The sequence below is a fragment of the Heliconius melpomene genome, chromosome 13 (assembly GCF_056956725.1).
Source record: "Heliconius melpomene rosina isolate 202511_hmr_F chromosome 13, ASM5695672v1, whole genome shotgun sequence".
In the NCBI taxonomy this organism is placed as follows: domain Eukaryota; kingdom Metazoa; phylum Arthropoda; class Insecta; order Lepidoptera; family Nymphalidae; genus Heliconius; species Heliconius melpomene.
The window spans coordinates 13371631-13399074 of record NC_140401.1 but is presented as its reverse complement, the minus strand read 5'-3'; the positions used below and the strand labels follow the sequence as shown (position 1 = coordinate 13399074).

At 31.7% G+C, this 27444-nt stretch overlaps 1 protein-coding gene and 1 non-coding gene across 2 annotated transcripts in view; both read left to right on the top strand.

Moving 5' to 3' along the window:
* Positions 1 to 27444, top strand: part of UBL3 (ubiquitin like 3) — a 110569-nt gene that overhangs the window by 75821 nt on the left and 7304 nt on the right. The window contains exon 2 of the mRNA XM_085196660.1: positions 17578 to 17686. Within this exon, the coding sequence (XP_085052786.1) occupies positions 17578 to 17686 (109 nt within the window). The remainder of the gene's footprint in view (positions 1 to 17577; positions 17687 to 27444) is intronic.
* On the top strand, positions 16129 to 16201 carry TRNAR-ACG (transfer RNA arginine (anticodon ACG)). Its single transcript has one exon. It is a non-coding gene; the product is annotated as a tRNA-Arg (tRNA).

Here is a 27444-nt window from a genome sequence, read left to right as displayed (position 1 = left end):
TTCAGTTGCATGACCTTTTAAATTATAATAAAAAAATATATTATGAAACTAATGTTTCGCCCACGGATACGCCCGCCCTCGTAATGTAAAATGCATAATTGTATTATACATAAAATGCTTGTATTACACTTGACTCACTGCATCTCTCTCTCTCTCCAGTGCACTATTAGTCCCATCTGATGGTGGGGTTTGCTTTCCACTTGACTCATTGCATCTATTAGTGAAAATAGCCTTTAAATCCATTGCATAATTTAATTTTGCGTAACATTGCGTAAAAAAATACTTACTACAATTATATTTTAAGGTTTTCTATAAGACATTTTATAAACAATTCCCATATAATTACAAATATTTTTTCTTGTCAAACGACAAAGACAAAACCAAACAGTTCAGCATGGCTGAAAATAAATTATCATAAATTGCCACTCAGACTACTCATCCCCATATATCATGGTCTGCTTATTTTATCGTAATATTCCGTAGCCGCAGTGATTTACACATTTATGTTTTCTCCGCTGAATACTCTGTTTATAAAGTTAAATCGCTTTATTTTATTAGCAAATAAATATCTAAATTTATCTTACATTTACAACAGTCTTAATTCAATTCAATTATTTTAAGTAAGTTCTTCTCAAAATCTAGCTACCTAATTCTATGTTACCACAAAACAGTAAAAAAATGTATAGATGTGTACCTATGTTATTTCAATGAAAACAACATTTAAAAAATTGTAATTGTAAAAGATTTGGACGGAATTTAATTTGTTGTTGATATATAAATATTTACAATTAAAAAAGGACATTTAAATTTAAAAAAACTGTGTAATAGTCCATACTTAACTATATAAACGATGTACGTAGATTCAAATTTACTAATCTATTAACTACGGTCAGTCCAGCAAAAAACCAGACCATACTTAGAATCTAATAATCTAATGAGTTATCTAACAAAAGACAATCAGTTACCATATAAAATGTAAACTAAAGTAATCCTATTGAAACAGTAATCAACAAGCGCTCTTGACTAATTACACGTCGGCGGCCCTCTAATAATGCACGCCTCGCTTCAATATATCACGGCGTATGGATATCCATCATCCAGCGTCTGCCGCTACTGAAGCGTAATGAGAATCTCCATCTGAGATTCACTTCCAGGCCTTGGAAATTGGGACTAATTTGCATGAACAATGGCTGTGATTGTGTTTTGTTATATTGTTAATAAGCTTCTTCATTTTATAGCTCTGTGACATCTCACTCAAAACTCGATATTATTTTACGCTTATTATACTTAAAATACACGTAGTATTTGTATTTGTTTCCTATAAAGATTTATGCAGAATTTTAATTAACGTTCCGGTGAACTTTTGGACATCGTCCAGCTCCAGACGCCAGCCAATTAAGTTATTGGTGCTGCGTCCAAAAAATTTACACTTTAAAAATTTTCTTATTTTCAATATTATTTATTATTGTATTGAAAATATTTTAAACAACACTCATGTATTCCTATAGCAGTGACGACGACGATAACAATCCACACACAAGCGAATGCACTACCTACTCTTTGTTATAAATTCTGTGAATTTAGTTTCGGTAAACTCGTAAATAGATCGCAATCTAAACGTAGCTTAACATATTTAAAGTAGAGAGTAAACATTTGTTAAACCCATAACAAATAGTGTACGCGTTCGCCGAGTCCTGACGTGTCCCCACCAGGATTTATTTCCTATTTCAACATAATGCAACGGTATTCTCTTTTCTATCGCATTATCCTACAACTACAATTTCCAGTCACGTCTTCTTTCCTATTTCACTCCATATTTCAAACGCGATGCACCAATAAAGCTACCTTAATGTCCGTGTCCAAGTTGCAAGCTACTCTGGAACATGGCCATTGCAGCCAGGAGAATCGGCAAATGGAATTGCGACTGTTTCACATATTTTCATTTTACTTTGACGTACAAAGTAATGTGACGCGTCATGTCTCTGGTGTCATATTTCCAAAGCGCCATCCAGCTTCGGGTCAAACTAGCGTTCTAATTAGGATGATTGGATGGTATTTTGCTGCTCGAGCTGGTGGAATTCGTAACTTTGATAATTAAATTTATCAACTTTAATAAAATTTATTTTTAATAAAATAATAGATTAGTTTTCTAAATTATTTCCCTTAATATATTTAACTTAAACTTTACATATAATTTGTACATATAACAATTAAATTTAAAAAAAAAGAACAAAAAGACCGTGGTGGCGCAGGGGCAACGGTAAACACCCAATTTTGGGTTCGTTTCTCACTGGAGAGAATGTAATACTTAATATTTTCTTACACCGAGCCGGCGGTGGAGTAGCATAACAGCGAGCCAATGTCTCGACAATTCGGCAAAAAACAGAGAATGGAGTGAGGTAACGCTATATTCTCTCTGCTTACCCTTGGGGAAAAAATCAATTTTATTTATTCTTAAACATAACTTGTTGTTACACAGATGATTTAATCTGGATTGACTATGCATCATTTGATATTCCTTTCTCAATTACACCACATTATGTCCTTATTAATCTATATATATAAAATCGAAAGGTCACTGACTCATCACGAAATCTCAGAAACTACATGTGCTAGGAATCTCCAATTTTGCATAGGAGTTACTTATAGGACGTAGGTGCTCGCTAAGACGGGAATTTGCAATATTCGACTTCTAAGGGGTTGTTTTTGGGGTCGAAAGTTTGTATGAAACTTCGTTACTACAAATGCTAGAAGTCTCAAAATTTGCATAGACATCACTAGGACGTAGTCATGGAGACAGAAATTAATAATAACATAGTTCACGCGGGTGAAACCGCGAGCGGTCCGCTAGTTACTTATAATGTTTAATTATGAAACGAAATAATGAATATGTAAAAAGTTGAGACTAAATGTTTTCAAGCCTAATGTGAAAGAGCAATGTGAACTCGACCTTGGCTATGTTCGGGGCGTGTTCTAAATGCACCGCAGCCGCACTGCAGCCACTCGAGCACGCCCGACCTTACAGCCTTCGATTAGAAACACTCAAATCAAGGCTTGTCACTATATTCGCTATTCATATTTTTATAATAAGCTATGATTTTTTATAATTAAAATGTTAGGATAATATTATAAAAGTTCTAGTTATTTGCTTTTGTTTTCTTCATTTAAGTTCTCTTCTTACTATATTTAATTATTATTTTTACATTAATTTGTAATGATCACATTGAAAAAAGCTATCCCAATTTAGGATTCAGTGCTGCGTTATGGAGTTAGCTGATTATAACAACCAAATCTCCAGAGGTCAATGAATAAACATGTATTCACCTTGGTATATAGTGTAGTTATCGCGTATATCATGTGGTATGGTCATTGGTTAAACCGCACGTCGAAGTCGATCATAAATTTATTTCTGATCGTCGATGCATATAATAACATTTTAATAAATTATGTCTAGGTGACAACACGCTATACCAACAAATACATTAATTGCCTCAGGCATGTTATTAAAAGCCTTGGCCTTCTGTTAATGAATCAAATATTTACAGTCTTATCATTTATTAATTATGACAAATTATAATTATTGAAATAGACTTTTTAACACTTCTTTATGTATCATTTTAATCACATAAGTGGTCTAAAATATTGTTATATCTTTCTATGTTTGCTGTTATCTCGCTATCTCAATTTGTATATTGTTTTCCTAAAAATGTATTAACCAGCAGTATTTTATATCGTACACCAGTAAATATAGAACAGTCTTAACGTAAAAGTAAGCAGGAACTGCCTTTAGGCGTATACGGGTATATTATTAAAGCTCCGCACCGATAGAGTATTTTCTCGCGTGCCAATAATTACAACTCCAATAGCGTTATTAATCACCTGTTTCTTGCGCATTGTTAAAACTAAACTGAGTTAATTTTACTCGTCAATCATTTTCTTACATGCACTTTTAAAGACAATTATGTAGTTATACTGCAACCGCTTACTTTTGTAAAAGTACTACCTGGGTTAAAATATGAAACCCCACATTATTAATTCTAAAATTTATTTATTTATAATTTAAAACAATGAAAGCGGATTTTATCAGTTGCTCTATTTTTGGTTAAAATCATATATATTTTTTTGTCTTCACGCTGCACTACACCGTGCGAAGAGTCTATTGTCAAGAAACTAAACTCTCCGCTTTCCGCCCAAATTCCAGACATTGTATGTTGAGAGGTTGGTGGTCAACGCCGCGCTTTGTCAATATTTTAATAACTTGAATTAATGGTACGTTTTTATCATTCGGACAATTAACTGTCTTTCACCCGAATGAACCAACTTGTACGTAACCAACTTACAGTACTAAAAAGTCGATATATAGATTACAATTAAGCTGATGATAATAATAACTAAACATAGTTTTTTTTATTCTTCTATCTCATTTTTAAAATAAACTAATAAATCTACCTGAATATACTGTGCCTATTAGAACATAGCACGACTATAGTCTACACAGCTAATTACATTTAGATATGCAGACAGCTACGGCCGTTGGGCGTAGATTGACGTCTTGGCAACCAAAATATATTGTGTTATTGTTCAATGTCTTTAGAATGTAACTTAATGAACTCTAGTGCTATTAGTGAATAAATTTAATTTAACTTTACAGTTATCTAGTCATAAAGGATATATATGTATATAAATAATATTTATTTGTCAGCATTTTTGATAGCATAAAAAAAGTTTTCTGTCGATCTATGTATTCTATTTGCCTCTTCTTGATAGCAGAAGAAACAACTCAATGAATTTGGATTTTGTTTTAGATTTTCGCATTAACAAAAAATTCTTGTCTTGTAAGTCATTTCGTTAGGTTTCATATTTACTACCTCTTTCGCCTCGACCATTGTCATCAATCTCTTCATACATGGGCATGGGCACGAAAAAAGCATGAGGAGGGCTCCTCATGCTTTTTTCGTGCCATTCCTCCAATATCTTTGATAGTGTGTATATAAGACCAGTTTTATTAATAAGACGGATAAAAAAAAACGTAAAAAATATATATTTTAATATTAACATGAAACCAAAATACACAATTTGTTTTTGTAATTTAAATTAATGATAAATAGACAAGAAATCCAGCAAACACCTAACTAAAGTCAAAATATAAATACAATTTTATCTGTATAAAGCTGGCTAACTACCTATACCGTTGTCTCGGTAACGAATTACCAAAGGCTAAAACGTAGCCCGATGAAAGGGCCCCGAGGGGCGAAACAGGATGGAACAACACGGCTGGCAAATACGAGAAAATGCGGTGAAGTGCTCCTTTGATTAGAATTCATTGCCCCTTTGTACGCACTGCGGTTCTGCGTTGAAATTACATCGCCGCTGCAATCCTGGGCCGTGCCTTGTTGCCTTACGGTGAGAGCTCACGTGCCGCTCGGCTACTTGCCTGTGACCGTATAGCAACCTGTCCAATTACGTTGTTTAGATTTAATTAAATTATATTATTCTGTAGTTCTCTAGTTAGTTTGATATCAGTGTTCTTATATAGTTATTATTCTATATACCTACTGTATTTGTATTTTTGTGTTCAGTTTTAAACAATATGTAAGTGCAATGTATAGTATGTCACTATATGTTTCTCGTTTCTATTTACTGTCAATAAAGATTAAATTAAAGGAAATAATAAGCATGTTTGCACTGTTACATAATCGATGACTTAATTCCTTCCTCACAAACTTGTACAACGAAAGATAAAAGTTACCAAGCACTCTAGTATTTGTGTGATGTAAATATAATTAAAATATATAATAGTACTGGCACCGCGCCAAGCTTTGTCTTAAACTGCACCGTAGACTCAAAAGGAGTACTTCAATACCTCTAAAAATAAACTCGTCTCTGCGCTTCCCCTAACGATGTTTTGAATAGGTTTCACTATGTTACTATGGTAATCTATGCTAAGTAAATAGCTTGCTGTTATAAGTTAGTAAAAAAAATAAAGTTACATAATAATTTTGTAGATACTGATTAGTTGTCTTTTCTTATCATTCTGAATGATACATAATTTATCATATTTTTACTCTAAATATCCTTCAGAGAGTAATTATATTTTTCTGGCTTCACTCCGATAGTAGGGTAGGCAAAAGAACCTGAGAATCTAGTGTTAGGGCACTCTTTTCCCATAAAAACAATTCCGTTCTCCACTTTCTGCGCAATTCTGATATACCTATTGAACTGAATGAATGATATATTTCTATGATATATTTATTAGCTTTTCCTTTTTTTAAAGCATTTAGCTACATAAGTTTAAGAAAAATATATTCTAGTTACAACCTGTAAAATGACGTATTAAATTTTATTTCATTTTATTTCAGGTAATAAACTTAATATATCTACGTGCAACTGATATAGAAGCTGACCATAATCAATACTTTATTAATATGATGGTATATGCCTGTGTATTCACAGCATTTACTCTGTTTGGGTTTTTTTTAATAAAAATGTTTGTATGGCATTAATTTTGATATCTATTTAGATATGAAGATACATCTACATTTAGATCCTGACACGAAAATATCCTAATATAAAAATATTTTCATTCACAATATGAAGAAAGAAAAAGAACTGAAAAGCTACTAGACAAACTTTAATACTTTTTTTCAACCGGTCTGGGTTCGTCTGAACTGGACTTCGTTAGAAGACTTTAAAAGTGCTCAGTTCTCGAAATTTGAGTGTCATTGACATTTTTAATGCTTCTTTTATTATGAACAATATGAATGAGTGATTTATTCTTTTAATAAAATTTTTGAAATGATTTTTATCTAATCTTTGATCTGTATACAAAAAACGGTGAGGTCAATTAATGTAAATGACCCTTAACGACACAAAGGTAAAATCTTTTCTCAAATATTTTGTTTATAACTTTATTTGTGTTATTTTAATATCACAGACAATTAGAATGAATAGAGATTGAAAAAATATTGTAATTGTTATAGAGGGATAAGGATGAAACCCGCCGCAGTGGGATAGTTGTTTCGGTTTTGATAACACTATGTTAGGGACGTTATTTACACGAATTGGAATTGAATCCACTACCTGTCGCCGTTACAGTCATCCCATGAGTCCACAAATATATTATATTTTTCAACAAGTAAAGACATTTTTTTATTTTTCATTTTTTTTAAGTCACTATAAGCATGAAGCATGAAATGCATGCTGCATTATTCTTAATGAATACAATAAAATACCTTAAATGGTACGGCACCCTAAAAAGAAAAAAAACTGTATTAAACAGTATTAACCGTATTTAACAGTATTTTCTGCTATTTCTCTCAGTTTCATTATAACAACAAAAGAAATGTTACAAAAATGTGGTATTTACTATAACGATTCACTTTCCAATATTATGCTTAACGGCGGTAATTATAGACTGCCCGAGGAGCCATCTCGTCTAATGGTATGGTATTAGCAATAGGACGCGATAAGACAACTATTAATATTGTTTAGCGGTTTGCTTCCTCTCATTTGGGAAGCTTAGGTGTTCCCCGGGCACCCTGACAAGGACCTGACATGTGTAAGCCTGGATCTTATGTGATATAATACGTATTGTTGTGAACGTGAACAGGAGATTACGTGGAGGCAAATTGTGCTGACAGATCATTTACTCAGGATTTTGTGTACGCATCTGTATTTGATACATGTTGTGTCTAATTTCGTACTGTCTTATATGAAACTTTTCAAAATGGCTATTGTTAAGTTGTGATAACAATGCTATTAGATATACAATGATTAAAATATCGAATATCGAATCAGTATTTTATTTCTAGAATTTGGCTGTGGATTCGTTTCACACTCGAGAGTTAATATTTTTATTCCCCCACTCTGGTAAGGCGAAGTGTGACGTTGAGTTACGCCAAATCACACGTAACGACTCGATTTTCGGCGAAAAGTGGGTTTTATTTATTTTGAGAAAACCCGTGAAAGGTGTCGTGGTTATTCAATGAATAAAAAAATAGTTTATTGTCAAAAAATGTCTGACCATTATTCCGTTTACATTCTACTATTAATTATTTTTTTTGCAAACAAAATCTAAAGCTTAAAAATCTAAAGTATTTTTGGCTGCAGGCAGTGTGCGCCGTGCCGTTATTTACAAAGTGTTCTCGGCTATTTTGCACCTCTCTTGTTTGTTCATTCATTTTCATGGCGTCAGCTAATTTTGCCTCCAAGAAAATACTGTCCTCTTAATTAAAAAAATCAACTTTTTCACTTTTGTCGATGGCTTTCTTAGTTTTTTTTACTTTTTTTAATGAGAGAGAATATATTCGGTACCTTAATTATAATCTACCTGTCTTGTATGCTATATATCTTAACACGCGTTGGTCATGGGTTCGGTTCTTATAAGAGGAAGTTCGGGATTATTATATTAAAACCAATTCTCCATACTATTATGCCATGACAATGAATGGAAAGTAGAGACCAGTTTCCCCCAGCATATGATTATTATGACCTACTTACTATATTATGTTACATATTATTTTTTATTCTGATTAATTAATGTCAATTAAGCTGTATATTATAAATACTTCCTAGAATGTTTTATATATAACAAGCGTCAATTTGTACACTATGTCACGCACACCGGCGCACCGGCGCGACGTTGCATATGACAAGTGCATTCATTATGTCATTATGCAACACGCCGCTGTGCATCCGACGTTTATAAATTATACACTTAGAGGAACGGTAAGGAGTGATGCTATCAACACAAAGATAATGAGCAACAAGTGTTGTACTAAATTATAGTATAAATAATACGGAATAAGAAACTGGAAGAACAATTTTAAATATAAATTAATCTATTATAATAATATTCAACTGAACTGAAAGAAAAGAATTACTTTGTTTCGTTTTTCTCATATTTTTGTTATCTAAATGAAGTACAACATACAATGTTTCATAATTATCATTACAATTAAATTAATCTTGAACTAAATCATAAGAATATATTTATATAACCCATATGTTAATATGGCTTCTCGATTGTTTATCTTAGTCTGAAATGTAAAGTAGGCAAAAATGTCACCTACTTTACATTCTAACGTGCTTACTGTAAAGCAGCTGAACGTGTGTTACAAATTGAAAATGTTATTGTTTTCAAAGAAAAATGAGCCGATAAATAAATTCCAATTCATTTTCAATTACACCTGGGAACCCTTTCGCTACGGTGTTTCGTAGCTGTAACTGAAGTAAGGCAATTAATAAAACGAAATTTATTGAGCCATACAATTAACGATGTTTATAGCTTCAGCTATTATGTGAAATTGCTCTCGTGGGTCAATATTCGCCGACCGCACAAAGCTTTGGTATGCGTTACACAAACTAATAAAATTTTTAACATTCATGTATCAAAACTAATATAACGAACGAACGAACTAATATTCAAAATTAAATAATATTTTTACAATTTTACGTATTCGTACATAATTATAATCATTTTCAAACTTTTAGTATAAATATTTTAATCATTTTTAAATTAGCTTTTTATCGAGCGTTATAAACAAAATGTTTTAACTACTTCGCATATAATGAAAGTGTAAACAAGTAATAGGCCAATCATGTTAAAACACAGCTATTCATGAAATTGATCTAATCGTCTTTATGCGGTGCGCTCCATTATAATTTCAGAGTCAGGGTGAGCTGAACTGGCTCAGTGGGGAAGTGGGTCGAAAGTAGGGCTGCTATGAATAGTAATGCCACAAGATATATGGGCTAGGAAGTTTTTTTTTTCGCCTTAGTTTTGTGTTCTTTGTTTTTTATTAACTACCTAATGTTTGTTTTAATTTTAAAAAATTGTGTTTGTATAAGAATAATTGATATAATCCTAACAATATATATATGAATGTACAGTCAGAAATATATATATTTTCTTCTTTCTATTTAAATCTTGAAATATAAAAGGTGCCTCAACCCTACACGGTAGTTGAGTGCCGAATTTATCGATTTTGTACGCTCCCAATAAGTGAAATGTATAAAGCCGCGAAATTGTTATGCGCTGCCGCTCGCTCGCCTCGTTGTGTCTTTGTTGCTACACAGAAACACTTCTCGTATTGTATTGCTACGACAAGATCTACGTAACGTCATGCTTTTAGCATACACTTTTAAAAAGTTTATAACAAATGAAATGAAGATGAAGATGTAAAAGTAACGTTACATAGGTGTGTATTTTAGTATTTTTTTTTTGATAAATTTTGGGACTTTTTTTTTACAGTGAGGAATATAAAAGTAATTTAGTTTATAAATTTAATAACATTAAACATTATTACAAAAGTAATTTTAGGTTAGTAAGTTAATTAGAATTATTCTAAATTTTACATCTCTGCAATTTTTGCGATTTTACTATGTTAATAAAAAAAATCAGCTTCACGTTGTATCCCGCTCCCAGCAGGGTAGGCAGAGGGAATTGAGTGTTAAGCCACTCCGTTCCCCACTTTCTGCCGAATTCTGGAGGCATTGCGTGTTGAGTGGCAGAACTCAACGCCGTGCTTTGCCTCGACGCCAGAGCGAAGAAATGGAAATATATATTCGTAAATAAATATTTCACTTCCTCGATTGGGGATCGAACCCACAACCGTCGAGTTACAATCCCTTGTGCCGCTGCGCCACGACGGCCTCACTACTTTGTTACCTTATAATATTATTTTGTAACATTTATTTTATGCACAGCGGGTCATGCGAAACTGATTTAAAAGCATTTGCCATTTATTACAAGAAAATCGTTAAAAGCGTGTCACCAATAAGTGAAATGTGCAAAGGTCGTAAAATTGTGAAGGTTGCAGCTCGTACCAGCGCTGCTCCTTTGTTTTAATCTCACGCTATTCGACTTGCAAACTATATTGCAAGGCTATTCAGAACATTCTGAAAGGAATATTTTACTAATATAATATTAAATTAAATAATTTTATTCATTTCTTCGTATATCTTAATATACCTAGATTTATATATACTTACTAAAAAATGCAGCAAAAACAAGGAAATAAATTATTCAGTCTATTTCTTTACGTTGTAAATGTTTTGAGCTCATATAAAACTCCTTTAAACATTTATCACATGTCGAAACGACGTTCGATGTTCAATTAATTATTTGTTTATGGAAATATTCAATGATTTTTGGTTTCTACTAAATAATAGACAAGTAATTTATCATGGTTACTTATAGCACTAAGCCCGTTAGTGTCAAAATTACTATCTTTGTCATTTTACTTGACATGACTTACAGTCTTCAGAAGCCATTAATAAATTAAAATATAACAAGTAAGCTGACGTCACCTCTTGTGACTAATTTCAATAAAGCCTCTATATGAAAAATCAATAGTTTGAACTTTAATAAATTGGTAGGGCGTGCCTGCGCCCAGCACTCTTATGTCGTGACTAAGATATTAGAACATTCTTTAAACATTATTAAATTTCAACTTCAAAAGTTTTCAATGTTACCTGTTAAAAAAAAAACGTGGAAAATGAAAATATTTTATTTCTTTCACGATCTCTTTTATACAAATCAAAAACAAAAATGTTCCCGTTTTAATTTCAAACGTTGTTTGCAACGTATATACTTGAGTGTTTCATATATTTAATTAGTATCTCTTTCATATCTTCTTTTATAATTCATCCTAACATTTTTTTACACCTTTTGGCTTTTGGGATTTTTGAATAATTTTTCTGCGGAATATTTATAACCAAGTAATCATTGGCTGAGTTATGAGTGCCGAATAACAGAAAGCGGGTCAATAGACGTTCGGCACGCCCTTATTAATGGTGATACTTACCGCCTCGGGATGCCATTATCTTTGATTCATTTCGCATCAAACGGATAGTTCTTATTTTATTGGGATCTCTTAAAGACATACTTGTGATTTATAATATATTAAAAATAAAAAATATAATTTAGAGACTTTAGAAGTTTAGAATTACTTAAAGGATTGTATTGTGGTGCTGTTGAAGTTTTAATTCCATTCATAGTACATCGACTCTTGAATAAATATAGCTTTCATTTGCCGTGAAACCCGATTATCTGGCTGCGTGCTTCAACTGGGATCTATTGTCAGTGGTATAGCAAAGGATGAGAAGAAAGAGCTATTAAATAAAAAAATTGCATTGTAAAATGTTCCGATCCAATAATCTTGATAAAAAATTAAACGTTATTAATTTATTAATATTTTATCCACATTGATTAATCTTGATTAGTTTAATTATTCTATGTTTTATAATTAATGAAACTTTCAACTATTTAAACCAAGCTAGCACAACTCTGAAGTCTTATAAGCCTTTAACACATTTTAATAAAACATTTTTTCAATGTTTTTGTTTTAAATATGTCCGTTGTAATATACATTAGCTTTTTGACGTTTAGAATTTTTATCATTTATGTAGTCCATCTAAAACATAACTAAAATATTTTTCTCTTTATATTTTCCTCTTCCAATTTCGTTGTTCAAAATATTTCTACAAATATAATTTGACCAAAAAATAATAGTGCGGAAGTTCCTCACGTGTTGGGGCTGACCGCTGGCGGTGTGCCAGCAATGTGCAATGTGCTACATACTAACTTTACCTCGGATAACTTAGACAACTCAGATGTTTCTGCATCTAATGCATGCATACTTTTACTAACATCTGTGTTTGTTTTGTTATATTGACCTAAAGACTAAATTTCCTTTCTATTTTTATATATAGTAACTTTTAACAAGTATGTAAATTTATATTCTGATCATCGGTGGTTCTGATATCTGACGGGAAGATATGGAATCTCCTTATCATAACTGTTATTTTTCTAAATATATGGCAAAAATGCTGATCACAATTTATAATCCTTCGGACGGTTATGTAACAACTAAAGACAGACTATATAAAGAATATTTTTTATTAAAATGTTAAACAACAATAGTTTTATATGCCAAATCTTATTATTTTTCTTCTTTTTTTCTACCCTTATGAACTGATTGTCGTATCGTATAGCAAAATAAACAATTGCCACTATCTTCCCTAATTGGTCTAAGCACTATCACTAACGATATACTTGTCTTGTGATAATAGATCGATCGCAGTTTATTTGCTTTAGGTTGCTTCTAAGTTCACAAGGCGAGGCAGAGCATGTTGTTGTTAGATTATCCTGGCTACTTAGTTATGTCTAGAGCTAATACACACCACTAGCAAATTGAGAACAAACAGAGATTGAATACAGATTATCTATATAATATTAAAGAATTAATTATTAATTAGAGTAAAGGAATGAAATAATATAAGAATATATTATTATTTATTCAATAATTGTTGTTGGCGCGCAATAAAACTGTTTTCAAAGGAATAGCGGTAGGTACTCCAAAGCATTTCATTGCAAACACTGTATAGTGTAGAGATAAATTAATTAACATTCCTTGTTCACAAGCTAAAAATATCTCGCTAGAAGTATGCAAACTAAAATTCGAATGCAAATTTTTGTTTTTCGAAAGCTATTGTATTGCAGGGCACAAAGTAGTCTTTTGCACCCGTAGTTACAGAGTTGAACTCAATTTTGTAAAATTGCAATAGTAGAGACAAATAAGTATCACCATATTTTTTTGCTTCACGCTGTATTCCGCATACAGCAAAGTGGGCAGGCAGAGGGAACCTAGTGATAAATCCGTTAGAAACACTTGGTTCCCTACAATGTTGTACTTTGCTGTACTTTGTCTTTTTGTAAATGTATATAAATATATAATGTTTTGTAATTATTAATATTATATTATTTGATAATATCAAAAATAACTTTTATAATTATTATAAGTAATTGTATGCAACTTTTTATAATGGAATAAATTGTTCTATGTTATTGGTATTGTCAGTTTTGGTCATAGTCCACGTATGGATCGAAAGTGACACGTTGTTTGCCGCTTCATTAATGCTATCCACGAGCTTTAAAGTTTCCCATAAATTATGGTAATTTTATACTTAAATACAAAGAGAAATCTATCTACAACAAATTCTAATATTGTTTAAATAACTTTTCATAGATTTTTTTACTTATTTTAATTAATTATTATTATTATTTTTTTAAATGTTATATATTTTTTTATATCAAAAATATAAATCATGGACCAGTCATGTTCAAACAAAACAACATCTATTTATCTTAGTAGAACGGAATTTAATAACATTACAATAAGAGGGGAACAACGGAAACACAACTTTTCAAGTGTCTCTATGAATGCCTTCAGTAATAAATTAAGCGTCCCCCAGAAATATACTCTACACGTTTCGCATGTTTTGAGAACGGGAATTTTTCCCTGAATGTTAATAATTACTCATTAGTCATAAATAATAGAATATTTCTGTAATAGGTAATTTATTTATGTATTTTTTTTAGCTTCAGTTGTATCTCGTATTTAGCAGAGAACACATCGTTCCCCACTACCCTCTTAATTTATGAACCATTGCGAGTTGAGTGTCGGAACTAAACGCTGCATTTTATCTTATTATCAGACCGAGGAAATTAAAATAATTCACCGATTGGACATCTAACGTACACCCGTTAGAAACCCGTCTAATAAATATTTTTTATTGTTAGGTATAATAAAAAAAAAATCTATTGTATTCGTCAACAACGATTGATAACATAATATTTGGATTTGATTCTTTTAATGAAGCCATGCAAGGGTGCATTAAGACGCTATTGTACTTTATGCATACGCGTGCAGGCTTTTCTGAATAATTCTTTTATATCAAGTTTCTATATTTATGTATGCATACCAGGTGCAGTGTATATTTTTAAAAATGCATTTTTTATGGTATAAAATTTATCAAAACAACAGTTTTATTTTTACTAAAGCATTCTTATCTGCTAAAACACTTAAAAAGTTAATATGTTACAATAAAAATATATAATTTATAAATAAATACCTAATAGTAATATAACAGGACAGATAATAAATAATATTATGCATAAGTATATAATGTACGCCAGAAGAGTGGGCGGGAGTAAGTGACCGTGTTCAATTATTATTATCTTTCGTGCGGTACGGTTTCTCTTCCTGTCTAAATAATCATGCAAAAGTGTCTTTTGTACAAATAAGATATGCAGATTGAATATTTTTTATTCCATTTTCCATAACTTTTATAACATAATACAAATAACGAATGTGTATTATAGGTATATCCCCCTAGGGTATTTTTTTGCGTATGGCGAGAACGATATCACTAAATGTCCCATTTTGATGATAATTTTCGGTTTTCCTTAATGGTCCCAGAATTAAGGAAAACGGAACATAATCATCCCTCGTGTTTGATATGAAACGACAACCATCGATTGCAACACGTCATATTCAATAAACAGAGCTCACACAACACAGTGACACATACATAGATTTAAAATGAAGTAGTTCCGTCTAAACTGCGGAATCCAATTCCTAAGCGCTGAATGACAGCAATATCACAAAGGGAAATATGATTTTTTTTTTCACGAGCGCCGCCATGCAAGAATAACAATGGCGCGTGTCCCATTGGCGGGAAAAATGAAATATGGCCGCCGCAGCGCTCGCTCCCTAGCGCCGGTAGACAACAGCTATTTTTACTCGTTAAAATTACTACCCGTAAATACGATTTTTTTTCACTACCTTAAGTTGATTTAGCAGTCAAATGAAATGTTTTGTATTTTTTTTTTTTACTTAATTATATAATAAATATGTTGTTTTTTTTTCTGTCTGTATTTCAATCTTTGATTTGTTTTATTAAAAATATTTATTATTTAGTGGATTATAATCATTACTGTCGTGATGCATTGAATTTCCGTTCAATCGTAAATATCATGTTTTTAGGTTTCTCGTTTGCAAATTAATTTTGCACGCTATGTTTAAACTTGGATGAAGAACGGAATGTACTAACAATGTATATTCCCTACGCCTGCTTTGCGGGAAAAAAACGTGTTGCGTGAAAATATTAGAAAAAAAAAAGAGGAATTTATAAGCCTGGGTTGTTAGGAAACATTAAATAAGGTTTTAATTTTACATGTTAAGAATGGGTTATAATTTATATTAACAAATTTCATTACAAATAATTTCATTGATTTTAATCTCAGACACAAATAGGTTTAGTTATTTTGTACTACTATTCATAGGCCCTGTGGCGCAACGGATAACGCGTCTGACTACGGATCAGAAGATTCCAGGTTCGAATCCTGGCAGGGTCGAAAGTAAATATTATTTGCTTTTTTATTTTATATTATTATATTTATTGAACAATAATATTTTATTATTTTATAATGTAAATTAAAATAAATAAATAATATTTATTGGAAATAAAATATTAAACGAAAGTTTATACAATGTAATGAGTGTGTATATTTTTTGTCATAGTATAAATTTAAATGATATGGTAAAACTAAAAGGAATTTCTAAACAAAGGTACCGAACAAATAAATAAGCTTTCGCTGTAACAGGCACTCCGATATAAGCACTGACCGGTACAATAGTAAGATTAAAAATGTTTTAAATTCTTAGAATTGTTAATATTTATACTTTCATTGTTCTACACTCAAATTTCGCTTCAAATATAATTAAATAAATATTATGTACTAAATATAAAGAAATTAGAGAAATAAAACTTTTAATATGAACAGCCAATTAACCTGTAAATATATTTTTTTTTGTGCAAGATATATATTATACATTTTAATTTAAAATAGGATTAAAAAGCCTATCTTACCTTCGTAGCGACTAAAATACTTGCGTTAAGTCCAAGGGATTACTTGATCAAAGCTTTAACCGCTTATATTTGGCTTAGGATTTAGGTACCCTCAAACTCCTAAACTGAAAAGGTCATCTGAGGTCAATTTAAAGTTTATTTTACACAATACAAATATTTAGTCTAAAGTGGATAAGTAACAGTTTGCCAACATAATTGAACAATGAAATTTACCAAAAAAGGTTAAATTGATATAAGATTTTTAATGGTCGGCAATATTTTGCCTCGTTTGCAGGTATTTCGATTTGAATTCATATGTTCGAAAACTAATAAGCGCTTTAGATAGTGTGTGTGTTTAATTTTGTATTGAACAGAGATGGATCACGCTATTTTCTCCTTATCCTTCATTCGGATTTATGTGTTGTTCCCAGTTTTAATACGGAATGTATAGAATGAGACAGTCGAATGTGATAAAATACCGAAACAAATTGTTAAAACGTAGATAGTTTCACATTTAAAAGTAGTCCAGTAAAGTATAACGTGACTGAATTTATCAAAAGCTTAAACAATTAAGTTAAATGGCAACCATGAAAGGAAAGTGACCTACTTTAACGCGCTATGAAAAACATCTCTCTCTATTTTGGTCTTCATTTCGTTTTTGTTATATACAAACCCCGGATTTCACTCGGATGCGTTATATTGCATAGTAGAATATACTTTTACGATGAAATGCAGTAACAATATAATATAAATGAATTATTTAACCTACTATCTGAATGTATTATATTGTGCTAAATATTGTTTTATAAAATATTTTAAAATTTATTTTATATATATTTTTTAAATTTCTCCTTTTCGCTAACAGTTGATTGTTTGTTTCAGATAAACCTGCGATTAATCCTCGTTTCCGGCAAAACAAAGGAGTTCGTGTTTAGTCCGGTGGACTCGGCCGGCGACATAGCAGTTCACGTTTACGACAACTGGCCTGAAGGTACATGCTAACAAGTAATAATACATTGTCTATCGCGGGGAAATCCCTGAGTTTTAATTAACTAAAAATATTGTTATTACAATTTGGGTGACCGAAGCAAAATGCTAGGTTCTCTGAATTCTATCTTAACTTAACTTTTACAGTATTTACGGTAGGTAATCCTTAATGTTATTTTACTTTTCATTATTTGAAATACAAAACAAATGTTGGTTTATCAAATAATGCGCTTTGTGATCGACAAACAGAATATATTTCTAGTTACAATCAATAGTAATATTTCTGGAAAGGGTTCTCCTTTCTGACTCCTAAACCATCAACCTTCAGCGAAAATGTGGCGTCAACTTAAGTAATATTATACAAATAATTCTTTATGAAAGAAAAATTTATGTTACTACTAAAAATTGCTAATATCCATGCTATAATTCTTAGTCGTAGGGTCGTTATCACAATGCCATTGAATATATAGACACCGTGTTCAATCGAGCATGGCCGCCCTGAAAGTCACCGCAATGACACCCTTAGCCGACGCGGCACAATGGCGTTTTTTCTGAAACGGTAATGGGAGGTCCAATGGTGCGTTTTAATATTCCGCTTAAAAGAATGAATCGTACCGCACTAATGGCCCACAAAATAATTTATATCCCCGTTCATTATTAAAGAAGTTATATCTCATTCTGTAGCTATTTTTCACGATAAACCCGACAATCATTAGGACAGGGCGAAACTTGAGCATTGTAATTATCTGCATTTTGTTCGTTTGGGGCTGTCACGTTGTACTTTGTCTAGACGGGCTCAGTGCTCGTGCCTAACTCTTTTTTTTATATATTGGGAAATACATACAGATAACGATGATAAGTTAACAATGTTGTAACAGAGTGTAAATATAAATTTTTACGAATAATTTATCGATATATTCGAACTTTTTTAAACCTAACGTATTTTTTATAACATCGGCATAAAAGTGAAGCGGCAGTGAAGTGCCTGAATAGAAAAACAAGAAACAAAACGTTCCTTATATAATAGTATATTTAATTAGATTATTTCACTAATCCGCATATGCTGCAATTCTGTGTAAGTCAGTTGTTTACACAACTTCTCGTATATTATATTGTTCGTAGTCACGTGTACGTAAGCGCTTGACGTTCATATGCCACGGGTGGCGGGACAATAGACTCGTGCAACGCCTTAAGCTGTAGGTCGATGAGAACTGGTGACACACTTCTTGTTGTTTCTTTTGTAATTAGGCGGCGACTTGAGAGACCTTTTGCCAATTAATCATACCTTCGAGTTTTAAATTAATACTTGACGTGATAAATTATTTATATATCGATAAATTGTTATATATTTTTGAGTAAATTAATACTTAGTTAAAACATTTGTCTCTATCATAATTATCGCTGATGCGTTAGGTCGTTATTTTACTTATATAATAATAGAAACTATTACTATAGATAATAACAATAATAACTTAAATACTAAGTATGCATAAAATATTTCTCCTTCGTATTCCTATACTCCTATTGTCTTTGTCTCAGATAGAGATAAATCTTGAATATTCTATTAACTGAAACATTATAGACTTCAAGGACTCCCGAGTTTGGAATAATTAAGGACCGACACGAATAAAGTTTAACTTTTGTAATGTAATAGGACTAATAAAGATAATCTACCCGAATGCCTTTGGAAGCTTTGCTTCAAAATTTGACCTAGTTCTAAACTCACAAAGATTCATCCGTAGATAAATTAAAAGCTACCGGGGACCGGATATGGCCGATGCCGGTGCACGGGACCGTCTTTGTAACGTTTGAATGGACCACTCAATGAGGGATTTCCATTTCGGAGACGATGCTGAACGTCTTTTCTTACATCGTTCTGCACAAGTTAAACTTGGATTTAATGGAATTGGATTATCTATAGCATGAAGAAGATTAATTTTACAAATTATTTGTTTTTTAGTTGTTATAAAATGTTTTTGGTGTATTACGCAAATATCTTTAACTATGTCGTACAATGTTTTCTTTAGACAATTTGAAACTCGACACCATACACGATTTCTATATGAAAACTGAAAAAACTTATTAAATACATCAGTACGTACGATTATAACACACAATAATCACGTGTAGACTTGACTTACTTGCGAAATACATATGGACCGTTTATTTTGAAAGTGGTGTAAGTCCATTTTTGAGAATAATGAGCTATCACGTAATTCATGCGTAATTTAATGTAATTTTTTTATATATAGCTTGTCCGTGTTTAATTTCTCAAAAAAATCCCATGTTTTGAACAACTTAAAATCGGTCGGTAAATGAAATTGTATAATCATCGACATACTAACCTTTAATTTTCTCGAAACAAAAGAAAATGGACTTACACCACTCTCAAAATAAACGGTCCATATATTATTCAATTATATTCTTAGTAATATAATTGAATAATATATGATATAAGACAGTGAATTTCGTCATTTGAAACTAATAAATACGAATATACAGACAACAATTTGAGCTATATTAGCCTGGACATGCGTTTGAATAGATTTATATTCCAATTATTCATTTCACCTTGAGCTGGTGTCCAACGGCGAGGTACTTAGAAATAAATCTATTTTGAATCTACTAAATCGATATTAACATTTATTTAAAATAATTAAAAAATAACATACCTTGAATGCAGTACCTTAAAATGGGTGGAATATTAGGAACATTACATTTATTTTAGCTTTACGCTGTATCACGCACATAGGGGGTAGGCAGAGGGAATCTGGGAACCTATTGTTAAGACACCCCTTCAGATAAAGATACTTCCGTTCCCCACTTTCCGCCGAATTCTTCACAGTCGATATTTTAGGGCTGGGGTATTTTTAAATATTTTTTGTGATTTACTCTCGTCGAGTGTTTGTATTTGCCGATAGAGTATAAAATGATCTACATAGTCCTCTAAAGTGGCACTCGAATGCATCCTGCTCGGTAATGAGAGGGATCCATCGGCTCTTCAGCCTCCAGAACACTTAGGACACTCGATGTGTCCTTCGAAGCTTAATGCGGGCGGATACATCGTCTAGTGTCACGTTTCTTAGACTATAAACTTATTTAACGTACACAGCATTGTAACGATATTTAATACCTAAAGAATTATGTGTCAAGCCGTAAATTAGAAAACGTATAAATTTATAATTTCATAGATGTTTTAAATTTTTTATAAAATTTTGCACGGAGACCAAAGAACATTTTGTGACAGTTTGTCTCATACTTTCCCTCTGTAGATGATATTAATGATCAGTTATAAATGTTATTCAAGAAAGGAACTCAACGTGTAACTCAACCTACTTTAGTGTACGGTTTTGTTAAAGGCTTTATCCGAAACTTTGCAGCCTATTAAGCTAAGTATAAACGTTTGTGCAATGCAAAGTTGGCAATTACTGAACATCTCGAGCGGAATGCTGATACCGGCCAAAGAAAAGAACTGCAAAGGAAAGTAGAAATTAAGCTTATAATAGCATCGTCTATGAAATGTCAAAGTTTTGAATTCCTTTTTTGTACCAGCATTGAAATTAACAAGGCATGGACGGTTATTACTTAGTATATATTACGATTTTTAAATATCTTTCTGTGTATTAGTAGCACAGTATTAGGGATATTTGATTAAAATAAAACGCTTCAATTACATTTATATACTACTAGCGGCCCGCTCGCGGTTTCACCCACGTGAACTATGTTATTATTAATTTCTGTCTCCATGACTACGTCCTAGTGACGTCTATGCAAAATTTGAGACTCCTAGCATTTGTAGTAACGAAGTTTCATACAAACTTTCAACCCCAAAAACAACCCTTTAGAAGGCGAATATTGCAAATTCCCGTCTTAGCGAGCACTTACGTCCTATAAATAACTCCTATGCAAAATTTCAGATTCCTAGCACTTGTAGTTTCTGAGATTTCGTGATTAGAGAGTGACCTTTCGATTTTATATATATAGATTACTAATACAACTTTAAACTAGTTTATATATAAATTGTCATATTTGTAAAATAATTTCAAATACATAGTATCATTAGATACTTTAATATCTGGAAAAATAAATAAATAATGTCTTAAATGTAAATTGCAACTACGCAAACTTGCTTTTGATAAAGAACTAAAGGCACGAATCACTCGAGGGAATAGGCTAATGCGGATCGAGGCCACAGCACGGATTTGTCCCGCAAATAAAGGACATTGTCAGATAGAAATCATGTCATGAATAGGGCTGACTAGCTATCTATATCCTATCCTATCCTATCCTATCCTATCCTATATCTTATAAAACAAAGTCGCTTTTTGTGTCTGTCTGAACTTTCTAACTCTTCTTCTTCTAAACCACCCAACGGATTTGGATGCAATTTTCACCATTAGGTCGAGTATTTCTCAGGGAAGGTTTATATATAGTTTATTATTTGTACATTCTTATGTAAATTAACATAAATACGATAAATGTGTATAAAGTCCTACCCGCTGAGACACTTTGGCGCATGCGCTGCTTTAATGGTAAATACTACATGAAAAAAATGTACTGGAGTATTGTTCCTCTTAATAAGATCTACAAAAAAGTCCGCGATGGCATATTAGTATCTTTTAAGAATAACGTGTAGTGATCATATTTCTGTCTAAAAATATATTTTTTATTGTGAGGGATATTTTTCCATAATGGTATTAATCCTTATCCTTTAAAATACTTTATTAAATTTCTACGTTAAACGAAGATAAAATTTGCTTTTTAAATTATTTCGAAATTGCGAATAGTTTTAGAGAAAAACGCATTTAATTATTGACACATCACGCCGTTCACACATCAACTGTATCGAGTCAAGTTTCACTTATCCCTTACTCTCAGCATATAAATAATATAGTATATTAGTTACGTTGGCCATTTAATGTAGATCAAAACTGTCTTTTCTGTTTTTCATTTTAATAAGTACTTTAGAAGTTGTTACAATATCAAAAAATCCTTGCTGCGAAACGCGCCTCGCGACGTTATGCTTATACAAGCGAGTCCGCCGCGCCCGCCTGCCTTACACGCATCGGTGGTTCAGTGGTAGAATGCTCGCCTGCCACGCGGGCGGCCCGGGTTCAATTCCGGGCTAATGCATTCTATTTAATTTTCGTCACAGGCAGCCACGTAGTGCTTGCTTTTCATCAGGGACAGAATACCCTCTTCAGCATTAACCACAAGCTCGAAAAAAAAAAACCCGCCTGCCTTTATAGCAACGAAGATTTAGATGCGTTTGCACGTATTGAATAATTCGAGTTGAATGTATTATTTAGTGTCATTTAACTATCTAAAAATAGTAATTTAAATATATTTTAATAAGTACTTGAAAAGATTAGCACAGATTTAAAATTACGGTACCTACTAAAAAATCCTTGCTGTGTAAAACAATTGGAAAATCCTTATTGAAACTACGAAAATGCGGGTTGCATTAGGGTTTACTTAATTTTCACATTATCTTAAGTGCTTTGCAAACATACATTATATGAATAATCCAGTAGTAAAAGCGGGCGAAGCCGCAATAGGGTCGCTAGTTACCTATAAATAAATGTTATACTCTTATGTAGGTTGTGATATAAAATTATTTTTAGAGGCATTGTAGTGAAATATATTAATTAAAGCAATAAGCTATGTTTGCCCGCTAAGAGCGTTTGTTTAATCAATTCTGTTTGGGAGAAAGATTTATTCAAAACTAGTGGACCCGAACGCGGCTACGCCCGCTTGAACTATACGAATATTTATTAAATATATTTATGAAATTATTTTCAGTTTTCAATAGAGAGATGCGTTAAGCAAGCTCATTTTGGGTGAAGTTTTCTAACAAACTTTGCAAATCGTTGCCTAGCAACGACGGTTGTTATTAACATGGCGGAATAAATTGCATGTCAAATTAATAAGTATTTTAATATATTGCTATATATCGAAAATATTACAAATATGAGAAAAAAAAGTATCCTATGTTCATCCCGAGACCCCCAAGTATCTATATGAGTATTTTATCACAACTAAATTAGCGGTTAGGCCCTGATTGCGTAAAAGACAGACAGACAGAGTTACTTTCGAATTTATAATATAGGTATAGATATAAAAATTTCTCTCTGTCTATGACCTTTTATTAGAGTACCTAGTAGACGCAAAAAATATATACCTTACCAAATTATTCTATACCTTATAGTACCAATAAACCAATCAGTCATTCCAAAAAAATATCAAAGGAAATGAATGCATTTTCCTTTTTTTTCTCCCCTGACATTATCGGTAATGTATTACGAGATTAAATCTTCCCTTTGCTCTTTGATTTCTAATTTTGAGTGCGCCCTGATTGCCGACGTGGCTGTAACATCTCTATGCTAATTTTGTCTTTGTTCCAAACAATCGTCACTTTTAAATATCGTATCTCGTTTATATATCACATACCTACATGTTAGATAGAAGCTTTTAGTAAAATTACATTTTTAAGTAAAGTAATTTATTCCAAAACGATTACCTTGGCTTTTTTTGTTTATGCACCTAATATGTAGGGTTTATGTGCTTAAAAAATATGACTGGTGATAATTGAAATACAATTTCAAAAGTGACTCGTAGGTGCCGACGGTTTTAAAAGTAACTTGTCCTGAACAATTTAGCACTTTATTTATTTTCGCCTGTTGTTGTTGTGTTGTACAAAATAGAACAATTAAGTGATCAGTAGTCGGCCTCGCCAGGGTTGCCTCAGGTCAGTGACCCGATGCGGCTCGTAGAAATGCACTCTGCCTACATTATGTGTTGTATGGAGATGTGATGGAACTTTAATTGACTTCGAAGAAACATTCATTCTTTTGTTGTAGGTACTCTGTTACAATCTGGAAATTGATAGAAATGGGCAGTGCGTTTAATTTTTTTTTATATGTTTCTATTGTCATTAGCTGTAGGGACTGATGCAATAAAAAATAATAAATCGTATTATAAATGTAGAATTTTTATTCTTTTCTATTTTAATTTTATGTCAATTAAGGCTAATATGTATTTTGCATAATATTTTATTTGTTATAAAGCGTTTAATTTATTATCAGTATATAAATATGCGATATTGCAGCTTGAACTGGGTCAATGATGAAAATTGATTTAAGCATTCAATTACTTGGTGTAACTTATTTTACTTAACTTAATTCAGGTTTTACGTCGTGTTTTTAATATTTTTTGTTTTTTTTTTTAGTAATATTATATTATATGCATATAGAATATAATAAAGAACTTCGAGAAAAAAGCAGTAGTTGGACATGCCGCGGAACATCCATAAATGTTAAATTATACTAATTATGCTAAACTTGGCTAATTGAGCCTCCGAGCTACTTAGCGGTGCTTCGTGCTCGTACACTTACATCACACGTAACATTACAATAATTACACCGTCAGCCGTGTAAGTAGTGTAAACTCTGCTAGTGACACCATTATGCCTTATTATTGTGCTATTAAACTAGGTTATTAGTTTATTTATACTGGAATGTGTTTTATGGGATATTTAGCTTTACAACTATTTATAGAATACGATCGGCGACTACGCTTCATTAACTACAACATCAAGAACATGGACAGGAGAAAAAAGATTTGGATTCAATTTTAATGAGGTCTTCCAGTCGAGGTCTTCCCAACTAATAACATTCACAAAATATTTGACGTGACGATAAATTAGAAAAAAATAACACACAAAATAAATTATAAATGAGATTTCTATCTACAACATGCAAATCAAGTTTGTCTTTAATAACTCTTCTGAAAAATATTACACAATCTATTCAAATTCAAATTCAAAATATTCTTTATTCAAATAAACTATAAAAGCACTTTTGAATCTATAAATAAAAGTTACAAAAACAAAAGTAGGTACATATAAACGAACATTTTTTTGTCTGTCTCTCTGTCTTTCTGTTTGTCCGGGGTTATCCTCATACATTTTTATGAAACTACTACAGAAAGATAGTGGGGGTTGTTGGACAATTAATAGGTATATGTTATGTGGGACACGTCGTAAAGCCGGGCCGCAAGTTATTTGATTAGTATATCATATTTTTCAGCACTATGTAAATAACATTGCACGAAAGCAAGTAAAGTAATTTTCATAAAGTAAATTATATCCAGTTAAAGTGTTAACTAAAATGAATGCTGAAAAGAGAGTTAGTTAACATTTTCATTGAAGTTAAATGAACTTTAGCTACTGAATACTCAAAAAACATAGTCTGTATAGCGGACCTCTGTTTTACTTCACAATTTTATATTTAAAACTAACTGACCCGGCAGAATTTTTTATTTAACTTTTTATTTTCCGCAACTAAATATTTTTTGTTATTAAGCTTTTTTTTTTGAAAATAAAACATAAATGTTGCAAAAATGTCTTAATATTTTTATTACAACTTTAAAACTGTATAGTATTTTATTATCTACTTTTAATTAGCTTTTTCCTACCTCCATCCGTTTTGTATTAAAAAAAATATACAACACGCACTAAGCGAATGAAATAAAGATAATACATTTTATTTTATGCCTATAACAATGAACGGCGTTGATTTATTTTATGTTTATATTATTTCTTTGTATTGAAAATATAGATAAAATAAAATACTTATGTTGATTTATAAATTACGTATAACCTACTCACTATATAAGAATGAAATAGGTTATATTTTCCCTATGTAGGTACTTGGCAGGGTCGTATAAGCAAGCTTGAAGCGTTACGTAAACATTTTGAATTATTAGTGAAATTACAGACTATAGTGGGCGCAACGTAGTGTGAAATTTTGCATTGCAAATTAATGAATGTCACTGCGCTTGTCACGGGAAGGGGGGAAGCGTGACATGACAGGGAACCGTTACTTCCCTTGTTACTTGTATGTTTGTTATCTTTGTTGTATCTGTCTTATCTATATATAGCGGATCGATAATTAAGCAGGAACCACATTTTTTCTTTCAGTCATTGAGTATTAAGTTGCGAAATCTAACGCCAAATGGTTTTAAGTCAAAAATATTTTTGAAATAAACTTTTATTTTTCGTTAATCACCTAATTAAGAGATATTCACACCAACATTAAATTAGATTTATTTAGCTTTATTAAGAAGAGTAACTTAATATCCATGCAAAAACCCTAAAAAATATTCTTACTTCTTTTGTGTAAATATTTACAATTCATAAAATCAGAAAAATATAAAATTTTTTCTTGTATGCATATTCAAAAATATGTAATTTATACAATATACTGTTATTCCATACAACGGGCAGGCGTATAATACAATGAAAATAACAAAAGCAAGTTCGGGTTTCGCTCGCTGGTAGCAAGTCGAATGATTTAAACACTGCAGTGTGGGCCTGCGGCTTGCTGCCTAGTTTTAGGGTCGCTACGTACGGTTGTGGTATTTCATCCTTTTATACCTGTGTTGCTGGCGTTTTGCGGGCATTTTCGTTTTCGTGTCTTGAATTTCAAAAGGTTTTTTCGTATATAAATTGTGAATGGAATAAGTTGTAGGCGTTTTGGTGCTAACTGCAAAGTAGGTTGTTACTTTACTTTAATAGTATTAACTGCATTCTAATTTTGTAGGTTTAACTCACACAGTACACATGTTGAGTTGAACAAATAGGTCATTTAGTTAAAATTATGTTAAATTTTGCCACAATAAAAATTGAAATAGAAATGGAAAACAAAGAAACGATATTTTGTTTCTCAATATACAAAGGTGGGATAAAAATTATTATCGGTT